Here is a 23649-nt window from a genome sequence, read left to right as displayed (position 1 = left end):
TTATTCCACTGAATATTACTATATTTTTTGTTATCAATAGAATGTCCTTTTTCATTCTGTATACATAGTTCTCGAATCTTTTTAAAAATTAATGTCATACCATAGTCTTACGTAACATGTTTAAAGAGTGAAAACGAATAATATTCATATTTTCAACCTCAATAGAATTTTATAAATATTACAACCTATAAGTAGTCAATCAAGCCTTAAAATTTAATACAATTACGTATTACCGTAGATAAGGTTAGTATGAGGGTTGATTGTATTGAATTGAAGGATTTGATTACTACTGTGAGATTGTATAATAACAGGAAAATAGAGAAACTATATTATAGTTTAAACAGCATAATATGAGGGAAAGAAACAAAACAATTATATTTGTGATGAAAATAATAAAAGATACAAAAAAAAAAAAAAAAATACAATATTTATTATAAATATAACGTTGAGGTATAGACTTTCAAAAAAAAATATTATACTTAATGTACGATTTTTAAGCGCTATATAAATACGCACAAAGGAGCAATATTTTTTGTAGCCTACTTTTTCGTTTTATTGACAATTTTATAAACTGTACAGCTCGTGTTTGACTTAGACATAATAATAATTATAATGTATATATTGCTTTTCCTTCCTTTCCGGAATGAAGTAAACGTATTTAGTGTTTACACATATACTTAACAATTAACACGGATGTAAAGGTATATTTTTTTCGTTATCGACATAATATGAAAGCACATACCATGTGAACTTACAACGCAATATTGTTAGCAATATATCTGTTAACCACGGAATTCAATAATATTCTAACTATATATGTAAAGTACACATGTATAATTACAATTCATAAACAATAACGGATTATTGTTTTTTCCCCTTAGACAGAGATCGCTCAAAACATGCATCCCCTATTTTTCTAAAAAAAAGTTCTACACAGAATGCACTGCATTAAAATTAGGCTCTAATAATATTACAATGAATATTGTGTAGTCCATGCTTATGTAAAAAAAATATCGTATGCATACAATTAATCAATGTCGTTACCATTAGATCGTGGTTAACTTGGCTCGTACAAAATAAATGACAACTTTCTTGTTTTGATTAATTTTTTTACTGTACATAGTTTAACATTCTAATATATAAATAATAACAAAAAAAAAAAACAAATTTTTATTTGTTTTATACATATTCATAGCCGATACAGTTTAATATACAGCTGTGAATAGTAAAAACTTGTTAAAATATTTATTATTTTTCCAATTCAGATTCTTGTCCGTTTAAAAGGTCACTTACATACATTATACATACTCACATATTATGTGACGGGTTTACTAGATGAAACACATTTACGCTTTACCCTACAGATACATCGAAACAAATGTTTTCTTTAATTTAGTTATCCCACTCGTATCATAAAATATTATTTCGTAATATAAACAAATTTCTTGTATGGTATATTACGACTTAGGTACCTATCTGCAGATACCTATATTCAGTTACCGTTTAAATTATGGACAGCAACTTCATGTTTTACTTGTGTAAATAAGTGATAAATTTATATTATATGTATATATATTAGCAATAACGAAAAATAAAAATCTTTCTTTGACCAAATAAATAATAATCATTTGTACACTTTTTTTCAAACATAATAGATGGTTACTGGCCTGACATAAAAGGGATATATTAACGTAAAAAATTATAAATAGCCAATCGTTATACCTACCTATAGCACTTACATTAATATATATATATATATATATATATATATATTTATGAATCAAATTTATTTTTATAAATTATGTTGGTCATTTTATTTATCGTCCATTAATAACTATTACAATTACGTTTAAATGTTTCTATGATTAGAATTTTTTTTTTAATCTTATATACGCACTATTATCGATTAAACGATCAATTTTATTTTAATTAAACTATACGGTCTATGCGATCTCATACATTGAATATATTTTACATGTGAATAATAATACGTACAACATTAGTATTATGTTAACATAATAACGATATAAGAACTAACTATAAATAATCCGTTCTCTACAGATATATCATTAAACAAAAATGGGCGATGATGTGTATGATTCACATTTTAATTCCTAAATACAGATTTTCTTCTCAATAAACTTGTATTTATCAGATATATAGAATATTATATTTAATGAACAATCGTATGTTTAGTTTAGGTTTATGATTTATTTTATTAATACCGATTTAGTTTATATATAACTAGCTATCCCCGTGTACTTAATTGACCATACCAAATGTATCCGTGTTAAATTTGGTTGTATAACGCTAACATTTAGTATAACGAATGTGGTCAAATAATATTTTTGATTTTCTGATTTTGTTCATAGATGTTATTTTTGATTTATTAACTTCATATAACTGTTTTATCTAGCATTTATTTTATTTTTGACCATTGACAGCAGCATTTATTTGAAAAAAATTTAAAATTATTTTCTTTTTTTTTTTATTGAACGACTTAAATAGTTAAATTTGATTTCCTTTTCATTTCGAATTAAAAGACCAACAATTTATAAAGTTTCAACAGTATAAACCGAAAACAATAAAAATATTTTGTACTGCTATATTACATCAAATATTCGCTAAAACACTAATTTCTAACAATAACTAACAATTGGTAACACGGAAGAAAAAAAATATCTTTACGTGAGTATTTTACAATTATTTAAAAAATTAATAACTATTAAAGTTTATTATAGTTTATAGAATGAGAAATATGCATAAAATTTGCTCCACAATGTATTCTTTCATTTACCTATAAAATAAAAAAAATCAAGATAATCAGAGGAGTAGTTTCAGGAAACAAGCATGACAAAGATTTCCATTTTCACACACATATATGTATATGAATGTAGATAATATATAGATTTTATCGAATTTTCCATCACAGCTTAATCGATTAATAAGAACACATTCATTGGGTTATATCAATTATTTTGTGTGTGTAATGTGTATATATATTATATATATATATGATCGTTGAACAAGCTAATCGAGTTTTAAACTTGATAATTTATTAAACCCTATTCGATTAAATAAAAAAATAATGAGAAGAACTGTACCAGGTTATGGGCTATATTTTTCGAAGTAAATAAAATAAATGAACATTCTTATCGTATCTATATTTACTCAATAATTTTTACAATGAAAAACCCTTCTTAACGTCATGCATCTAATGCGTCAATGAATAATATCTGTGCTCAGTGCTCAGACACACATATTGTGCTAAATATGTCACCGTTACGCATTTACCTCACTGCATCAATACATTTAAATAATTATATTCACATGCATATTCTTTAAAGTTTAAATATCAATTATACAATAATATATTAAATAAAATAATATCTTTTGCAAAATTCCAATGAACGAATGAACGAATTCTAGCGAACACGCCAGAGTGAGGATCGTTTTATATAATATATCTATGTTGAATAATATGTATTATAAATGTATCTTGCATTGTGAAATTATATTGTACATTATATATATAATAACACAATATCCACTTATACTAAAGTCATGTATTGTAACTGATGAGTACATAATACATTATAGAGTAAGTATTAAGTATATTCATACTTATATATATTATATACATATATATAATATGATGTGATGAGAAAAAAAAGTTTTGGCTAGTCACAATTTTATTATTTTATCAAAACAGTTATTGTTAAATGGACAAAATAAAAAATAAAAAAAAAAAAACCGGAGACGTATGGGGTAAAAATGAAAGGAATATTAATATAGTGTATAATTTTATATTATGTTATATAAGCGATACAAGACAATTCATTTACACACCAACAGGCAGACGAATAAAAATTACTGCATTTAAAAAAAAAAAAAAAAAACAATTAATTCTGTTAGGTTTCGCGCGCTCGCCAGGGCACACACGCGTGTATGTTATATATTATTATATTATACGAAGATACGACGGCGGTTGTTCAATACGTACGCGTCACACGGAGACGGATACCGCGACGGTACGTCTCTAATAAATGGTGAAGAGACTCGGCCGGTCTGAATGGGGAAAGAGGTCTTGACAGCCGCGGTACACACGCGCACACAAACACGCTGAATGACTACAACGACTACTCTGTGTGTATTCAATATTATATTATGTATATGTATACATAATTTAAGTATGTATAGTAATAGCTATAAGGCGGCGATAGAGTCGCAGGGGACCCACTATATAAAAAAATAAATAAAGCGAGAGGAGAATGAAAAAAAAAAAAATTGAAAAACTCTGACAGACGTACGCCCGGCGTTTCAATACGTCATACAGATATATAATATATATAGGTATCTATGGTACGCGACCGCTTATGTGATATAAATCAAATGGTCTAATTATTATTTCTCTGTCCGTTATATACCCGCGTATATATATGTATATTATAATAAATAACTATATATTATATGAACAAGATTTTTTTTATAAGATTCTCATATTGCTTTTTTATTATATCTATATGCCGCTCAAACTTTGATTTCTCTGCGTTTTGCGAGATACGCACATTTAAGTGTACCTATACATTATGTAATATGTATATTGTATACAATGTTTATACACATAGAATAATTTGTCATCATGTGCATTAAACGTATACCGACATGTGTAAATTTATAGTAATATTATGTTTGTATATAATATAGGTCTATACATAATAAAAGTATAAAATAAATATATATACGAGTATATATATAAATCTTTATTAGAGATATTTATGTGTTTAGGCGTTTTTTAGACGAACTTTGAATTTAAGAATAATAATAATATAATATGATACACCGATATTAGTATATTTACCTATTGTAGAACGATTAGCTATTTATATGCATTTTATATTCTGTTTGATTATTATAACGATAATTGTACATTCATCGCGCTCAGATTAATATATATAGGTATTAGGTATATATATCAGATTAAATCATTTTTAACAGGATCCATTAATTCCAATTATCCCCGTTCCCGTCCAGCTTTATGCAGTAACTAATTGAACCTAAGTTTATAAACGCCGAAACTATTTTTTATTTTACAATTATTATTAGTTTATATTATATATATATATATAAATATAATATACGTTTGACGCGTCCTATAATAGTAGACTACGCCCTCGTCTGCAGAGCTATACAATGTTTTCGTCAATAATAATTATTTAACTGCGGACTGTATAAATATACCTATGTATTATGTATACAATACATGTGTGTATATCTTATAATCCTATCTTTTTGATGTAACAAAAAAAAAAAAAAAAATTAAAAATTAAACGTTCATAATAATAATAATAATAATATATTTGATTTTGGAGATTCATATTAATACAGCAACAGCATATTATATGTAAAATAATGTTGTTCCGAAATTTCACACGATGAACCCGTTTATGATATGAATCGTAAAACTCAACGCGCGCGCAACATTATTATAATATGGACGCGTTACCATGAAATCGCAACAATTATCGCTCGCGTGAATAGTTTTTTTATTTTTTTTTTCAAATAAATCACGTCATTGTGTGTAAAACTTTTTATACTCATATTTACATGACACTATCGCAGAGATGTCTATCAAAAGTCACGTTAGTCTTGACCAGGTAAATATAACTTACGACTTTTAACTACTACTTGGCTACTCGCGTAGTGTGGAAGTAAGAGATATTGTTGTATTTTAATATTATTTATTTTTACAAAATATTGTATTCATCTACGATAATAATATATAATCCACGAATTAGAATCGATAACTGATAAGTAATATTGTATACGCGTGGAGCGTTGAACACGGGTACTTTGAACTCCGTCATTGGTCGTAACTTTTACTAAACATCTATGATAACGTAATAATGCATACACGCACGTTTTGAAAACAGAATAGTATATTATATATATACATAAAACCCGATAATCCATCGAATGCGTTTTTGCATCCAATAGCTTTAAACATAATAATTTATTGTAGATCGTCATCATTGAGAAAATAAACCTAACATAATATAAAAAATAAAAATGTATTTTTTATTTTGCAAATCGTTGGCGTCCTACTTTTGAAAAGTACACGCATAAACGAAGTCAGCGCTGTATTTGAGTAAACGTCCAACTTGGATAAAATATTTGAAAAAATATCCATACGGGTTGTATTAAATTGCATAAATAATATACTATTGTATTGTTTTATATCGCCGTGAGTGGTTATAAAAATATTGAAAGAATTATTTATCAAACTTCTGCATTTTGTCTAATAACCGATATTAGCTTTTATTCAACTAACTATATAACTTAGAATCCAAGGTTAGTTTTATTATTTTTTTGAGTCACGTTACCATTATGCAATTTTTCCAACTAAAAGATAACAAGTTATTGACAAATCTAGTTAACTATAAACAGCAATAATTATATGTGTAGTGTGTACATCTATTAAGTTAAGCATTAGATAAAGTTTGAATGCAGATGTGCAGCATCTTAATATCACAGGTGATCGCGAAAATACGCACGAACGTATTATAAATTTATAAAGAGAAAGCTCGAGCGACACATCTCCCCCCATTACATATACACGCCGAGTAACGAACATCGGATTTAGGCCAATTATTATTATTTATGAAATGCGCTGCAGTCTTCTTCTTATTCTTCGGTTTCTCACGGTGATTTTTATCATTGTACTGTAAGTCATATTCTGTTTCTCTTATAACTCGATCGTTCTTTTTTTTCTTTACCTATTGCTCCTACATACACACATGCGCAATCTAGATGGTTCGTGAGTTACCACAACTATAGTAACGTATTGTGTATATTACACAGTACGCGTGAATTATGTACTTTATTTTTACGATTTGGACCAAAGCTACCATTGCTGTGTACGAGCTAATTATATAGATTTAAAGAAAATGTCTTTAAATCAGGTCTTGCATTTGAAAAAAAAAATTGTTATACGTTATTTACAATTAAAACGTTATACAAATTTTGCGTTTATCGTTATTCAGAATTAAAACATTATTCAACTTTTGCGTTTATCGTTATTCAGAATTAAAATTTTTATTATATTTTATAATTTATTAATTAAATAATTAAGATTATTTTTTTTATTTTATTTTTTTAATAATATACTTTATATATAGCGTTTTGCGTTATGTTTTGTTTGATAATATATCATATTTTGTTAATCGTTATGTTGTATTTTGTGTTATATAATTATTTATGTTTATCGTTTTCCGTTATAATTACGTTTAAAAATTTTAATCACTTATTGTCAAATATAACGTTATTATAACGTTTGAAAACCCTGCTTTAAATACAATTATTTCTTGAAAGTGTAGATAAATAGATACTATAGTTTGAGCTGTTTGAAGGCCCGTCAGTGACAAAAGATATGAAATGTTAAATCAAAATAAAATGATGCTAATGTAGATTTGCTATTAAAGTGATTTATATATTTTCATAGAGTTTAAACCAGATAATGTATAGTATGCCTATACATTTTTTAAATGTTATATAAACAATTCGTGTTGTAATAAAAATCTTATAATATAATTACCTATCGTTCGATTATGACGTAATTATTTGATTGAGCCAAATCCTGATTTATCCTCAAGAATGTAATAAAATATTTAACAATATACAGAAAAAACATAAATTTAGTAACCTCAATCTAACATGAAATTATTGGGGGGAGGGGAATTTGGTGGAGAGGAGTTATGGTGACTGATGGGTTTTGGACTTAGGCTATTCTCACGGCGACGACAAGTTTTTTGGACATCGCGTGTGTACTCAGCGATTTCATTATATATTATATTTAATATATATATATACATTTACACATATCGGCCACACGGTCGCTCCCCGCAAGAGCCGTGTGAACAAAAATAAATATAATATATATATATATAAAACACACACACACACACAAATCGGCACGCCATCCATCGGCTACTGGTTTGCCACTAGTTTTTTTTTTTTTTTTTAAACGTATATCAGATGGTTGTGTATTTAATATATGTATATAGCATATAATTTTTTTTGTCAGTCTTTATTATATTAAGACGAACGTCAGGTCGCGAGAGTGACGTTTAAAAGTATTTATTGTGTATCGCGCTTTTATATTATTATTATGTTATGCGGGCGGAGTAAGAGAGATAGAGAAATAAATATACAGACAGGCAGACAGAGAAAGATACATAGAGACAGACAGACAGACATAGATAGAAAGAAAGAAATAGATAAAAAATACGATTTAATCGTTTGGGAGATTTCACCTAACAGTCTATATAGTAGTATCGCCTAGTAGTGGTAATGGTGGAGAAGAGAAGAGAACATTTAAGGCACCAACACAAAGAGGCCTAGTCATCCCGCGAGACGACTGCAGCGACGGCCGGTCGAGTGCCTTCGCGTCTTTCGGACTGACGAAATAATCAGTTCGGTTCTTTACAAATGGAAAAATAATCTTAATATACACATACACAAACACAATAAGTATGCATTTATGTGTGTGTGTCTATGAGATAAAAAGAAGCGTTTCTACCGTGTGAAAAGCCGCCTACGATGTCCGAAATCTTAATACATTTAATGTTTATATATATAATATATAACGGGTGTCTAAATCGTTTTTTAATTGTGCTCTGGTAACGACTCTATCGTTACGCAGTGAAAATTCAGATGGCTTTACAAAACGGGTTTGACATAACCAAATTTAGTCTTATAAGAATAAAAAATCGATACATAACACAGATTTTTTAAATAAAGAACGTGGATCTGAACAACTTTATCTTATTGTTTGAAAGATTAACGGTTTAATATTTAAACATAATAAAGATCTAAGAAATTGAATAACACAAATTTCAAAAATAAACTATTCAAAGTTGTTTTGAGACTGCATTTTATCCATTATGATGTATTATGTATATTATGCAATATTATAATAACTATTGGTAGGTTTATTATAAAGAAATAATTTTAAGTTATTTTTACGTACATTTTGCTACTAATCTAATATTATTATTTTAATATTTATATATATTTTTATATATTTTAATATTGTATGATAAATTATATTATTATTTTATAATTATTTATATCAAAAAGTGTTTGTTTTATTTTTTTTTATTTTTTGATGTACATTCAAACGTAAAGTAACTAATATAATCGTTTTAATAGATAATGAGTATAAGAATATTAACCAGTTTTAATGCGATAATTATGCAGTTTGTAGTTTACGTAAGAAATTAAGATTGCAGGAAAAATATAGAAGATATACTTTATGCTACCTACATATTATACTACATACATCCTACATACGTCACTACCTCGTAAGTATAAACATAATAATGTTTGAAATTATTACTTTACGTATTTATTCAATTAAAACACCTCTGAGATAAATTATTAATTATAATATTTTATGTACAGTTAGTTTCAAAGATTTGACAAAAATAATATACATGTACAATGTAAATTAACAATCATAATATTTCATAACCATATTTATATTATTTATTAAACAAAGTGATCATTAAAGGTCAATTTAATACTTCAAAAACATGTTTTTCCTTTCTTTGTGTATTTGTAAAATATAATTTTGCAACACAACTATTATGTTTTTTTTAAATTTGTTCATCTTATAATTTTTTTAATTTTTTTAATTACTGCATAAATTTTCAATTTCATATTTTAAAGGAAAATAATATTTTTCTGAATATTTCAATAAATAAAAATCGAATTTTGAACAAGTATATTATTAATTAGTTATAATTAACAACTACAAATATTTTGCTTCGAATTATGAAATTTAAAATGTACAGTATTATTTTATAAAATAAAATTCAAAAAATATGACAATAAAAATTGTAAAAAAAAAAATAAAGTAAAAATAATGTTGTTATAAAGGTTAAACATTTTCCGAATTAAAGAGTGTAGACACTTAAATGGATCACCTTGTATAGTATAAGTAAATGAAACGCTATTGTTTGCGCATGTCGTACATATATACTATCCATCATAAAGTTATATTATTTTAATTTCCCTTAATATTTAAAAGTAAAAACAAGTCCTCTAAGGGATTTCTAACATACGATATATATTTAGTGTGAGACCCATATTTCACGCTTTCGTGTCATAGAATGTTCTTATACAATATGTTCTTTATAATGTCCCTAAAGAAATCTGACACTCTGTCTCGTCCATATATTTATAAAACTCTTAGCTAATAACTTATAAGCTGTATTAGTATAAATTACTCATGCATAAGATGAATAAAAAAACAGGAAAACTGATGAGGTGGGTCATGGATATATAATTCTTTATTTTCTTTAATAATTATTATAATATATAAATATTATTTTATTTTGATAAAAAAAATAAATAAATAATGTAAGCGATTATAATACATATTTTTATAATCTGATAAAAACAATATTTTCTGATTAAAAACAATAATAAGCTTTTTACGATAATTTTGTAATATTTATAATCAAAAATTAAGTACACTTGTATTGAAAATATTTAATAACTACAAAAAGTCACAAAAGTAAAAATATTTATAAATCATTTTCAAAAAAATTATTAATTTTATTTACACGTTCTCAGTATTTACCCATATAATGAGTACTAACGATTACGCCTGAAAGAATGTTTAATTGCCTATAAAGGCTAAAAACTTATTTAAGAAATAGGTACGTTAGAAATATGAATAGTTACTGTACTTATTAAATGCGTTTTAGGCTAACATTAAATTTGTATAAATAAAGTAGCTAGTTATTAATAATTCAAACATGAAAAATTCATATTGCAATATTTTTATATTGATTTTTCCCCCCTTTACTCTTTATGTATTAAAAATGATTTTTAGAACTTAAACATTTATAAATTGTCTAATTAATATGTTATTCTAAAGTTGAAATAGAGGCTTAGCTTTAATGGCTGTTGATTGCGATGTTATAAATATATCTTAAGTGAAGTATTGGTTAGTTTGGCAAAAAAAAAAAAAATTATTTACTATCAAATAATTTAGGAACAATAATAACCTATTATTTAACATTTTAGTTTGTGTTTTAAATTGATAAATAAATGTATTATCTTTAAATAATGTTCTCAATTATCATAAAATGTACGTGTTAAAAAATCAATTTTATTCCACTATGAAAAATTAATTTTTCCATCACTGAAGCACATAATAATATGAGTATTTTTGAATATTTTTTTGATATTCATTGTACTTTACCAGCATTGTGTCTATAAATACGCGTATACACTACCACTATATATCTATATTATAGAGATCCGATGAGTTTTGGATATTACTTATTATTTATTACGAATAGGTAGGTATGTGGTTACATGATGTATAGGTACCACATTCAGATGATGAAGATACGGCACGTATACGTCATTACTCATTAGTATACGGTAATCACTATTATAATAGTGTACTGCATAGTTCTGTCAAAATTGGGCGACCGAAAATGAATAACAATTATTATTGTTATGGGTTTTAAATATAGAGCTACTATTATTCTGTTAGTTCGTATAGAGCACAATAGCCAATTGAGAATAATTTTCTTGTATCCTTCTATCACCCTATAATTGCAGTACATATATGATTTTTGGATGATTATCGTATTGAAATCGCATTCAAATAATACCTTCCTGCCTATAATATATATTTGTTACATCGAAAGCAAATATGAATATCAAACAGTTATTGAAATTGATGAATATATATTTAATTTTGTATTTCCATTACCGTGTGTTATATAAAAATAATTTGTAATTGCGAAAGTAGTAGGTATTATAAAATATATCGTCACCAATCATAAAAACTAGTAATGTTTATGTATACATTTCACGATTACCTATTACTTATTTTACCAGTGTTAAATGTAATTTACAACGTATATTTAAGCTATAAAGGCGAAAATAGTAAATATGAAAAAAACATTTACATATACGTACAAAACTTTGCATTACCTGGTTATATCATTTATTCATTACTAAAATAAAGAATTATGTGTCATAAAATTTTGAAGAAAGTAGAAAATGCGTATTGGTATGTTAAATACTTTGAAATAAATATGAATGCAGTTTATTGTACTTAAATCATTTGGTCAAATCACGTAACACTGCACTTAATATACTTTCGAAACGTTCGTACGATATATTTTATGTGAAAAATAATGTGTTCGCGTTATAATTAAAATATACTAAATTTTACTTCAACTTTAATCCGTGCAGTTATGTATAAGCAATAAAATTAGTTGAATTGTCGAGTATAACATACAATACAATATAATATTAATTGTACCATTCGTACATAAAAACCTATCAACATGCTTACATGCATATTTATTTCCTTTAAAGAACCTGAACACAATACCATTTATAAACTATTACAATTTTAATGAGATAATAAATTCTGTATCGTTATATTAGTCATTCATTACACATTGCAGAATTTATTATTCAAGTAAAGAAATTGTGAAATTTTATATTATTTAATCCATCGATATTCAAAATAATATACTTAAAATAAAAATGTGCACTTAAATCTATATATTTGGTGCACCGTCCTTAAAACCACTTTTCCTACAACTCGCCTGAATAATATATAAATATAATAAAATTGGAAAAATGTACAGAAAAAAATGCGAGAAGTATTAAAAGTGCAAACAAATTGTTATTTAGCATGTCAAATAATAGTCCGATAAAGATAACGAATATCATATTATATTAGTATACAGTAAATAGTAAATATATGAGAAATTTTGTTTTTCAGTATACTAAAATATGAACGTTTATGGTAAAAAAAAATAAATGATAGTAAAATAATAAAGTAAAAGCGCTATCATATCTAGTTTTTTTCCCCTTATGATATTCTCAACCTATATAATGGGCGTTTCTCATCAAAATCGAGCAATTTAACTACGGCCCTGGACGCAATATTTTTTAATAACCTAACAAAGTTTCATCTTGTATCACAATGGCGTTCACAGTTCACACGAATTACAAGACCATTTGAACGATTAATACAGTTTTAGAGTATGTATTTAATATTTATATATAGTTTATGAGTATGCCAAAAAAGAAGATAACTAAAATGGATGGCGACAAGCAATATATGTAACATAATAATAATATAATATAAATTCGTTGTGTATTATAAAGTGATTTTCTGTTTATACGATTTTATTTTTATTTCAATACATTGGAGTCTTTCAACCCGCTACCACCGCACAACACTACGTCCGAACAATAACGATCAACCGCCAAAAGAATTTTTACGTTTAATAATACTAATATAATAATGCATTAAAAAAAATAAACAACAAATCCCCACGTTTCCGTGTTAAAAATGCTATGTCTCGCGTTCTTTATGCGTTTTTATTATTCTACAGTGAGAGATATTGAAACACGACGTACACTTTTTTTTTAATACAATACATATCTATATGTTATATTATGTACGTTCAACTTTTATTGCTCTGGATAATGTTCGCGTTTTGCTCGCGCCCCACACAATATTAGTTACATTATTATATACCGAGTATCACGGACGTCATACGTCTACCTATATATTATGTACATGTATAATATGACTTTTAAATTTAATTATAACCCGGTCAATAAATTCCCCACTACATTCACCCATGGCTTGCAACAAGTCTGTTCGCATCACCCCATTACATCACGCAATTAAGACGCGTGTCCGACCGCAGTTTGTTTAATAGAAAATCATAATATTATAATAATACTATAATAACATATACAATATACATGTATGTATATACACATGGTATGTGTTCGGCTGGTCATATTTTTGTGAGAAGTCGGCATGGTTTTTATTATACATCGTGGGTATTTATACATTTTGTAAAATATTATAATAATATTGCGCGTATAATATCGTATCAGACATATTTTATACCTACGTGACGAGTGAAATAATATTATATTAAATGTTTGAAGAGGAATTTTTTGTTCTGATTTATAATACGTCATCGCGGGACGTTGAGAATAATCAGACGTCGCGTCTCTCATTAACATTTCAATGCACCTTTTGTCTTTCGGAATCCCGACGTATATTTTGACATAAGTGTCCTATATATTATGTGTATTAATATTGTATACAGTATAGTATATATATTATACACAGTTATTTTAAAATAACGCTCATTATTTTCCTTCCTGTACTGTAAGAGTGAGTGCAATGTGTGTGCTCGTGAGTATTATATGTTGTATTATAATATGTCTACACGCATTTTCTTTAATATATTTTTTCAATTATTTATGGGGCTCATTTTTTATCAAGGCATATGGGACACGGACACTTTAGTTACGGGGGTCTCGCGATCTCCTACGCCGACGTCAACAACGACATGTGTTCGGTCTGTGTCAAAAAGACCGCAACGCGCGCGCACTACGACCACCTATCATCGCGTTCTAACGTACATATTGTATTCGGGAGACCTCACTGACTGCACGAACTCGATTTGTTTGGTGACAAAAATGGAATGCTGTTTTTTTACTAACCGATTATAATATAATATATACACATATATATTCACGTGCACGTATGTTTATGTATATTTGAACTTTCTTTCACATAACATTTGGGACAAATTGGTACATGACAACATTCATGCAAGATTTAGACCACGGTTCGCTATAGTTGAAATGCCGTAACTCAATATTTAAAACATTTTTGTTGTGTCTAACGTTCGTGTAAATTACGGTCATAAATTCGAAGCAATAGTGTGTCTAGGACTATAACAAGTATAGTTATTAATTATTATCATGCATTATACTATAAATTAAATTATTATAAATTATAGAATTTAATAATTATTTACTTATTACTGTTTTAAATATAAATTTAAAAAACATAATCTTATAATTAATTATCCTATCTTTACACATTTTAATTTTAATTTCGTAGATTTGGAAATTAGTGAAAATATATGTATTAATAACTATAATTATTATTGAGGCTGTAAAAAAAAAATACAAATCTCCAAACTTATCCAATTAAGTATACTGTATATTATTATGCAGACATTATTTTAATTAAAGGTAAATTGTTTGTACGAAAATTAGATTATTGTTAATTATAGTTAAAAAAATTAGAAATGTAAAGATTTTCTATTTTAAAATAAAATAGTGCGTGAAAATATACTAGTTCCGAGGTTTTTTTAAATTTAATGTAGTTACTAAATAAATTAAAAACCACAATTGAAAATTAGATTTTAAAGTTGTAAAATTACTAAAAGTTTTTAAACTATGTAAGATTTTTTTGTAAACAGTAAAGTATTATATATTGTTTTACGATTCTATTACATCTTGTTCAAATTAATAAGTTCATTAAATAATATTTTACTTCGATTGAGAATCTTAAAAAAATAAAAAATGTTTTTATAATAATTCGTACATTTTATGTGATTTTGTGATTATGTGATTTTGTGATTATGTGATTTTTATTATTTGTATAATCGCATATTTATATCTTAGTCAACTTTTTATACCTTTATTTCTAAACTATACACAACTGCAACAATTGTTCTAATTCAAATAAATACGATTTTCGCAATCGTTCGATAATGCCATTCACACTCATTATCCATTGGTCTTTGATTAAACAACATATAATGTATTGTTGAAACACTCGAAAAGGTAGTGTAGTAAGAATCTACCGACCATGACGAAGTATAGATTAAACAGAAGAAAAAACCAATGTTCGTAAATAATTATTACATTATCAGATATTCAGATTATTAAAAGTTTAATAAAAGCAACAGTAATAAAAAATATAAATTGAAATGAGAAATATCTTAGCTAATAAATTATTGAAATAATATACACCCACAAAAACCTATATAAAATACAAGATAAAAATTACAAAACATAACCTGCTGTAACTGTAATATTTAATTTTTAGTTTTTAAGTTACACATTTAATTGATGAATAGTTCGTAGTGCATTTAATTTTAAAGCGTTTACATTATTATACCACAGCTACAACTAAAAATGAAACAATATAGTTTTAAATTTAAATTTAATTAAAAATCTATGTTATTTAAAAAAAAAAAAAATAAATAAAATAAAAGTTTTAAAATGTATTAATATTATAAATTTGATTTAATTTGAATGGGTAAATCGAATATTTTACCTACTAACATCTACCTAGCAACTAGTAAGTATCAAATAATATCAGTTAATAATAATTATGTATTATGATTAATCAGTTTTTTTTCAATTGCGATTTTTGTGCTTCTTTCAGAAGAATCCTGAAGGGTAAACTCATATTGTTGCGAATGTCAATATCGACATATGAAAATCTTTTATTACGTACTAGGTATTTACTCGATGTGTGTTACTTCTTATAACAAATAATATAAGTAATAGTGGTTAGACTCAAACGGCCATAACACACTGTGATTATAATTAAACGACAACCGGACAAAAACAGGATTGTTAACCGTCGCTCGTGCCCTTGGCGTCGAACTTGTACAGACACGCACACGCCATATATATTATATATTTACATATGTCATAATAATATTATATTATGTACAACATACAGCTGAAATCGATCAAAAACGATCGACGCATTCTGCGTTCTTTACATTAATTAGTGATCGGTGAATAAAATTGACATATTGTCGATAATTTTGTACCTTCTGATTTGTATACTGTATTAAGACTATCAAAAAAAAAAAAAAAATTAAATACAATTTTTTTATATAGTTGTTTGATTTAAATAAATAATATTAAACAATTTAACATTTTTTAATTATGGCTTTTCTGTAAGAAGTAACTTACAGGTGTTTAGGAAAATTAAAAACGTCCATTTAGCATTAGGGTGATTTATGTATGAATATCAATTATATTTCCAACGTCTACTAAGACGAAATATAATATACGCGTGAGTCTCTGATATCTGCAGTGACAGAGACTTTGACGGTCGTATAAGAAGTACCTACATATTTTTTATACTACATTTATACATATTTTTTCTTAATCGCCTTAATCAATTCATACTATAGTATTTAAATGTTTTATTTAAATTTAATTTTCTTATAAATGTGTCACACATTATTTAATATTGATAACGTGCATTAGATTTAACACCATAATTATATCAATAAAATAATGTAATTAAGTACAGTGGGTTGTCTTTATTTGAACCTAACTTGGTATTTATTGGAAACCACAATTTACAATAATTGCCGTAAATATTGGTAAAATCTCTGATTATGTTTAACATAGACTAGTTAATGATTACACCTCATACCATATTTTTATCAATTGAAAGATTAAAAATTATTTTTGAAATCAGAATAAAATAAGTATAATTTAATGAAACCATAAGAAAGTCTTAGTAAAATATCTAAAAATTAATAATTTTAACCATCGAGACTATCATTATTGTAAGATTCATTAATGAATGAAAAATCTCTCTTTAAAAATTCTATCTTAAAGTTTTTAAAGTCTTTTGAATTCTTAATATCAAATTATTACAATTTTCTTTATCATTAGCAACTTTTCATTTTAATTTTTTTTAAAAATTCTTTGCCTCGTTCTTTGCTATTCTAGCATAAGGCATTATTTTACATTTTCTTTCAGGAACATTTTTATCTACAATCTTCATAAGTTCTTTATAAATTTCATTATTGATTATAAATGGTATTACTTTATTTACTGTATTTCCGTGTAAGATATGCTTGTTTGGTTTGTTATGTTCAGAACTGTTTATTTTGCAGTTGTTTTCATTGATAGAGTTATACATTAAATGATTATTTTAGATTATAGGGTTACAAAGATGTGGTTGAAAATTAGATTTCAATTTATGTAGATTTAACATTAATAATTATGGTTGTAGAAAAAAAAATTAAATACGCTACAACAATTAATTTGAAATACGTTCAGAAAGTGCCGATTTAATTGTGATTGTAAATATTTTATCCACCTATCTTTCACACTTATTAATGAACTCATATGGTCAATATAAATAAATATTTAATTCTTAATTTTTATTATAATTAATAGCTAAGTAAATTGTGATTTTATTTTTTAAATGCGTCACAAGATACTAAAATAATCTAACCTTGTGTTTCATATCATTAATTTTATGTTTCTGTTTATTTATTAATACTACTTTTTTCCCTAGATATTTTTTAGTGCAACAATCAGTTTCTGAGGAATATAAAACTATACTATATACATTTAGTTTCACTAATAAATTCTATAATTAATATGTTGCTTTATGCTAAATAGTGTATGAACAAACAACTATGTATACCTACTAATAATACATTTAACTTGAATCATTTTATCAATAATTATGATGTAAAGGGCAAAAATTTTGATTTTTTTTTCTTAAATGTCTTTCATAATCATGTTCATCAATTACTAGTTTTAAAGATTTTAAAAACTGAAATATAGTATTTGGGTCAGCCATTAATAATATTTTTATGGTTTCTTTTTAAAGCGGTAACTTCACTTTTTTAACACCTTTTGACAACATTTCTTATACATATTTTATTATATCGCTTTTAAAATTTATTTTTCTATTTTAAGTATTCCAATTTAAAATTGTATTTTTAATGAGTAAGTATGTATATAATTGTGAAAGTCTATTAATTTTGGCCAATGATAATTTATTATTTCAGCAACCACAGCTATTAAAACTTGCCGGTTATCAATTTAATAGCAAATAATGTAAGTAGTAACTAGTTACTAGACAACATAATATTATTCATAAAAAAATTTTAACTTTAATGTTTAAACGTATTTTAATTTATTTAATTTTACATATGTGCAAAATAAAACATAAGTTTATTGAATCAATATTTGGCAATATTTATCTTTTATACCTAACCTAACCTTTCTTTTGACTTTTTTTTTTCAATAATAAGTATCATTATTATGATAGTACACATACTATTTAGTAAACTTACATACGAATAATTATAGTTTTTATTACAAAAAATATACTAAACTTAAGTGGAAGGTATCAAATACATAATTATTAAAACAACGTCAATTACCCAATTTATAAATTTAAGTGTAAAACTGATTGAATGCTTAATAATTAAGTGAACGAGTTTCAAAGGTCAAAGCAATTTATACCATCTAGTTATAATTTAAAAACAATTACTTATTTTTTGCTATGTAGACATTAACTAAAGATTATCAAGTATACATTTATCAGTATGTAAAATTTCTTATATATTTAATTTATAGAAATGAGTATAATATTCGTTTTGGTTTTTAAACTCACTAAATATCTTCAAATTAAATTAATCATAGGTATATTTAACACTTGAAGTGCAATATAATATGTAGATTACAAGTATATTAATATATATATATAATTTGCATTTATATTTTTATTTAAAATAAATTTAATTAAACATATGTATATAACATTTTTTGGTAAGTTTTATCAGAATAATTATTTTAGTTAGTTTTATCATAATTCATAACACAGTGTTATAACGTTAGTGGCAAAGAAGTATGGACTCTCGAGTACCATTTTAACGGTGCTAATAAAGCCTACATGACGAGAATAAGCTGATGGTTTATAATTTGTGTTAACTGTATTATTTTATAATAATAATCAAAAATTCAAATAATTAAACTATACACCTATTATGTCATATATAATACAGAATTACATTATTTAAAAAATTAAATAATTATCACTTTGTTTATAAATATATTTTTATTATTTTTACATTGTCCAAGACTCGAGATTTATAGCCCTTAAAATCATTAAATAAGAATTTAAAAATAACGCTTAAAACCATCATTATAATATTTTATAAGCAATCAAATAAGTATTTAAGAAACTTAAATTTAAGCAAAAATTTTATTTTTACGCGATAAAGTAGATACTATACAGAAACTGAGATAAAAATAATATAATTAAAGATTACAAAAAATATCAAAACAAAATAATTAGGAAAAGTTTCTAACTAAAAAGCAAAACAAAAAAAAATCTTTATATTATAAAAAAATCAAACTTCACTTTCGAGACATTTTGCCTTATTGTTTATTCTATCATAAACAATAAAAAAAAAAAAAAAAAAAATAATCAGAAAAAATAAAAATAAGTATCTTTTTGAAAAATCGCTGAAAAAAAGCAAAAAAAGCACTTTCAAATTTCATAATTGAATGTGTTGTAACATGACATAGGTACACTTCCATACCATTCTGCCACATTTTAAATCAATCCATAAAAATAAGCAAATGATTTTAGTCCTGAGCTCTAATAATAGCGAACGAATATAATTGTATTATATTTATTTTTTATCTTACCAAATATTTTTATCCAATAAAAAATATTTAAAGTACATATAAATAGATAAACCTACCTATAATTACAAAATATAGAGCTTCAATTATATAATATAATATTTATATAGACATTGACATAGATGTTATTTGTATATAATATTATATAATGATTAATACGACGTTTGTTAAATATTATAAAAACACTATATTTTTTTTAATTATATGGAAATTTATGAAACTATGTATTAAATTCATATCGTATGAAACAAAAATATCCTAGTTCTATTTTACTTGTGCAATAATATATTTTTAGACTCAACATAACACAGTGCAGGAGAAATGAAATTGTTTAATGAATTTAATGCCAAAGGAACATATAATTAAACAAAATTACCTGGTGAACATGTTAGAAGAATTAGCCTGGAAATCCAGCTTGATGGCTTGAGTCAAAACTAAACAATTAGAAAGAAAAACTAAACCGTTTCAGTACTCGCCGTGTAAAATAATTAGTAAATTATGTACAATGACGACGACGACATCGACGTCCGAATCGCGCACCGTTCGCGTTTAGTTATGTGCGTTTCACATTTCCGGTCGGAAGTCGATGCACACGAAAAATACGAACAAAAATAACGAGAACAAAATATTATAAATAAAATAGACACCGAATTATAATAACAATAATACAACGAGTGGCGTGGAAAAATGTTTAAAATAATTAACTCCGAGACATTCATGCGTGAACGTTTACGTATAATAACATCATGTGCGACCGCACGCGAACCGGTCCGTTCGCGCGTTAGAGACTGAGGCTGTCTTCTTCATGTCCACCCGCACAAGCACATCGACGGCCGTACCCCCGCCCCAGTATGTTTGCCAGGTAACCGGTCCGAAACATCATTGGTTGATGGTTCGCGGACCGCCCAGTTATTGGTATGCGCCGCCGAGTACCGTCACGTGTTCCCGCCGCCGTCTTGCCACGTGCTACTCCGCCACCGTACAATATTATATTATAAATAATATTATCACGTAGGTATATGGTATATTATGATGTATTGGCAAGCACGCAAGACAATAATAAGAATAATATTCAGGTTTAGTCGTTTAGGTAACATAAAATATAAATAGATATATTATGATCACGTGCGGGTTTCGATTGTTTAAACAAAATCATTATTATATTATAATAATTTATGCTTAAAAAATATCATATAAAATATACCGTATATTATTTTTGCCTTACTTTTAATATAACTATAGTTATCAAATTATTTTAATTATATATGTTAATAATAATAATTAATCCAACCATTTTAGTATCAACAAATAAATAATACATAATATGGACAATAATCAGTATGATCTATGTTTATTTCTAAATATAAATACACGGTACGAGTTAGATAGTACACTTACAAAACATGTGTATATTATATACATACTTTTTTTAGAAAAATTGTGATATCAAACATAATTACCTAAGTATTTTTTTTAGTTATACTATAGACAACTACTAGTACTACTACTACTATACGTATAGACTTTGGTAGATACTTATAAGTTTTACGATTTAAAATGAATATTATATGATTTAATTGAAATATTATAAATTTTTTTTCATTTTATACTTAATACTTAATACGTTATACTACGTTTAATAACGGTGATAAAATACTACCAACCGGTAAGTTTATACTTCATAGATACGAAAGACGACTGCTTTACTTTTTGATACTATATGTATATGCTTGAAATATTAAATAATAAGTGTAGTGTTAATAACTGCAAATATGAAGTAAAAATAACATATCTATTGTAAACTTATATCTTAAGTAACTTATACCTAGTGCCCATTATTTTTGAAGTATTATTATTCGAGAAGTGCCGCCTTTGAATTTTTCCTATAAGTCTAAAAAGATTTACTACAAAATTTGAACTTTATAATGTAACCTGTTTTTATTATGTATACTGGAATAACTTTGAATGTTATACTTTATGCTTACTATAGTAAATAGATAAATATAAGCTAATTAACAGATTAATAAATACGTTATGACAAAAAACTTAAAAATTTAGAATATAATAAAATAATAATTTCTACTTTCAGGATCATTTACGAATTAATGACTTTCTTTTTGTGATAAAGAGTTCAATTTATATTTTAATAATATATATTCGCTTTTAATATTACATATTATTAGTATTACGTCATTATAACTTTTAAAACACCTAACTAGTAATCAATATTATTATTGAAAGAACATTTAAGTCAACCAAAATATTTTTGTGATATGATGTATCAAAAAATAACAGTAATTAGTTTTATGTTAGCATTATTATTACATTTTTATTTTTATCAAACTAAATTAATAATTATTAATTTATTTATTTTACATTAAATTATTATTAAAATATTAAATTTTTTAAAGATATTGTACTCGTTTAATGTAAATTTTTAAAATAAGATCTTGTTCTGATTTTAATTATTGAAGAATAATTATTTTGATAATTTCAAATATGATCAAAACGTAGGTGCATTATTATGTGTGAGAAGCATTTAAACAACTATGATTAACCAACGCGATAGCTTTTATTGAATATTTTGTTGTCTATTTAATATTTATTATGAAATCAGGGTGGTGTTAATTTTTCTAAGATAATGTCTTTTTTTATTATAGAATAATAATTATTATTATTACTCAAAGTAAATACGAGTACCTATAATATATTATAATAGTATTTTTATCGTTGTCTTGTTTGTTTTATATTTATGTTTATACAAACCACAAGGTGATTTTGCCCTGATTTTTCAATAGCTAACAGTAGAATTATTAAATACTAAAAAAATTATGTTTTTTTTATGATATATTTTTTTTAGAAAACAATGTTTTGATAGATTTAATAAAAGAAAAAAAAATCACATTAACTAAAATCATCATTAAATTTAATATTATTAGATTTTAACGCATTCCATGGGAATTCTTACATTACGGCAGGGAAGTAATTAACATATAAGTTACTCTAAATGCAAATAATATTCTACATAATTTACACTGATATTATAATGTTATGTATTACAATAAAATTATTTACAAAATTACAAACATCGTAAATGATTCAACGACATATCAAAAAATAAATACTCACAAATATAGTATAATACTATCATATACCTAAATATCTATGTCTACGGCCGTATCATATGCATGTTTTATACTCGTTAGCTGTATTGAAACATCCTAGAGATATTTCAGGTGAAATAATAATGTTTATGTTTTATCTAAAATCGGGGAATAAAACTCGGAA

At 25.5% G+C, this 23649-nt stretch overlaps 1 protein-coding gene across 1 annotated transcript in view; it reads right to left on the bottom strand.

Annotated features, from left to right (window-relative positions):
• LOC112597436 (neuronal PAS domain-containing protein 4A) overlaps positions 1-21134 on the bottom strand; it is a 131486-nt gene extending 110352 nt beyond the window's left edge. Inside the window, exon 1 of the mRNA XM_025343481.1 lies at positions 20738-21134. Coding sequence (XP_025199266.1) covers positions 20738-20748 — 11 coding nt within the window. The 5' untranslated portion in view covers positions 20749-21134. The remainder of the gene's footprint in view (positions 1-20737) is intronic.
• Positions 21135-23649: the final 2515 nt, after the last annotated feature.

Source organism: Melanaphis sacchari, unplaced genomic scaffold, assembly GCF_002803265.2.
Source record: "Melanaphis sacchari strain LSU unplaced genomic scaffold, SCAv2.0 Contig41_pilon_pilon, whole genome shotgun sequence".
NCBI classification, from domain to species: Eukaryota; Metazoa; Arthropoda; class Insecta; order Hemiptera; family Aphididae; genus Melanaphis; species Melanaphis sacchari.
Note: the sequence above shows the minus strand (reverse complement) of the source record. Positions and strands in the feature narration are given on the sequence as shown.